Source organism: Macroventuria anomochaeta, assembly GCF_010093625.1.
Source record: "Macroventuria anomochaeta strain CBS 525.71 unplaced genomic scaffold BU25scaffold_16, whole genome shotgun sequence".
Taxonomy (NCBI): domain Eukaryota; kingdom Fungi; phylum Ascomycota; class Dothideomycetes; order Pleosporales; family Didymellaceae; genus Macroventuria; species Macroventuria anomochaeta.
Genome location: NW_022985377.1, coordinates 1 through 1,203, shown reverse-complemented (window position 1 = coordinate 1,203; position 1,203 = coordinate 1). Strand labels below are relative to the sequence as shown.

Genomic DNA, 1,203 nt, shown 5'->3' with positions numbered 1-1,203 from the left:
TCTCACCTGCTCTCGAGCCAGACAGTATACTCTGTACTACTCATTGCAACCAGTCGCCATGGTCTTTGACTAGACGACTACCCCCTGATTATCACGGCGGTTTATTACAGTCAAACCTCTGCCGCTCCGAGCTCGCTCAGTGATAATCAACCTCTGACGGCTTTCTGTACCTCTGCTCATCCCCGAGAACCAATCGAATAGTGTCTACGAGCTTTGCTTAAGACACAACTTCAACAGATTTTTGTGGTGAGCGACCAGGAGACAGCAAGGCTTCCTGTTTGCTCAGCCCTATTTAAGCAACGTACCGGCAGATTAGTAGTTAGGTAGGTGACCACTAGCAAACACCTGCTGTTGTATGTTTTTGCTTTTTTGCAACAGTAATAACACTGTTGCGCCATCTTGTCAGCTTGCTCAAATGTATTTGTTACGATTCGTGCCTTAAGCAAAGTTCGTAGACACTAGTCGATTGGTTCTTGGGGATGAGCAGAGGTACAGAAAGCCATAGGGGTTGACAGTTACCTAAGCAAGGCTTGGGTGGTCAGGGGTAGACTATCCGGGCAGGTTGTAATAACCTTTGTAATAGTCAGGTAGTTGTCTAGTCAAAGACCGTGGCAACTGGTTGCAATGAGTAGTACAGAGTATACTGTCTGGCTTGAGAGCAAGTGAGATTCCAATAACAAAGTGATTGACAAGGTTGAACACGATGCCATAAGGGCAGCGTGTCTACTTGCTATATACATGAGCAGAGGATTGCTCAGATTGCTTGGATTGCTCGGTACTGAGTATACTGATTGTACCGAGTATACTGATCATGTTGAGTATACTGACCGTGCCAAGTATACCGATCGTACCAAGTATACCAATCGTACCAAGTATACCGATCGTACTGGGTATACTGCTCGTGTTGAGTATACTGACCGTGCCGAGTATACCGATCGTACCGAGTATACTGCTCGTGCCGAGTGTTGCCAACGCGGCCCACTGCTTGGGTCGATCGATACTACAGTTCCTTGGCTCCTCTCGTATCGTTGCGTAGTCCTGTTCGTTCAGTGTTGTTGCGGGTTGCCCTTTGATCGTGAAAGTATTTTATAAAAAGAGGCACTTCTTCCACATACGACCATAGGACGTTGAAAACAAGGCTTCCCGTTCGCTCAGCCCTATTTAAGCAAAGTACCGGCGGATTAGTAGTTAGGTGGGTGACCA

General features: G+C 47.0%; 1 protein-coding gene across 1 annotated transcript in view; it reads left to right on the top strand.

Annotated features, from left to right (window-relative positions):
- The window catches only part of BU25DRAFT_410643 (uncharacterized protein), a gene marked incomplete at its 5' end in the record, with an annotated part of 11,672 nt that extends 10,571 nt beyond the window's left edge, over positions 1 to 1,101 (top strand). Inside the window, 2 exons of the mRNA XM_033706351.1 lie at positions 379 to 417; positions 1,082 to 1,101. Coding sequence (XP_033561680.1) covers positions 379 to 417; positions 1,082 to 1,092 — 50 coding nt within the window. The remainder of the gene's footprint in view (positions 1 to 378; positions 418 to 1,081) is intronic.
- Between the last annotated feature and the right edge of the window lie 102 nt (positions 1,102 to 1,203).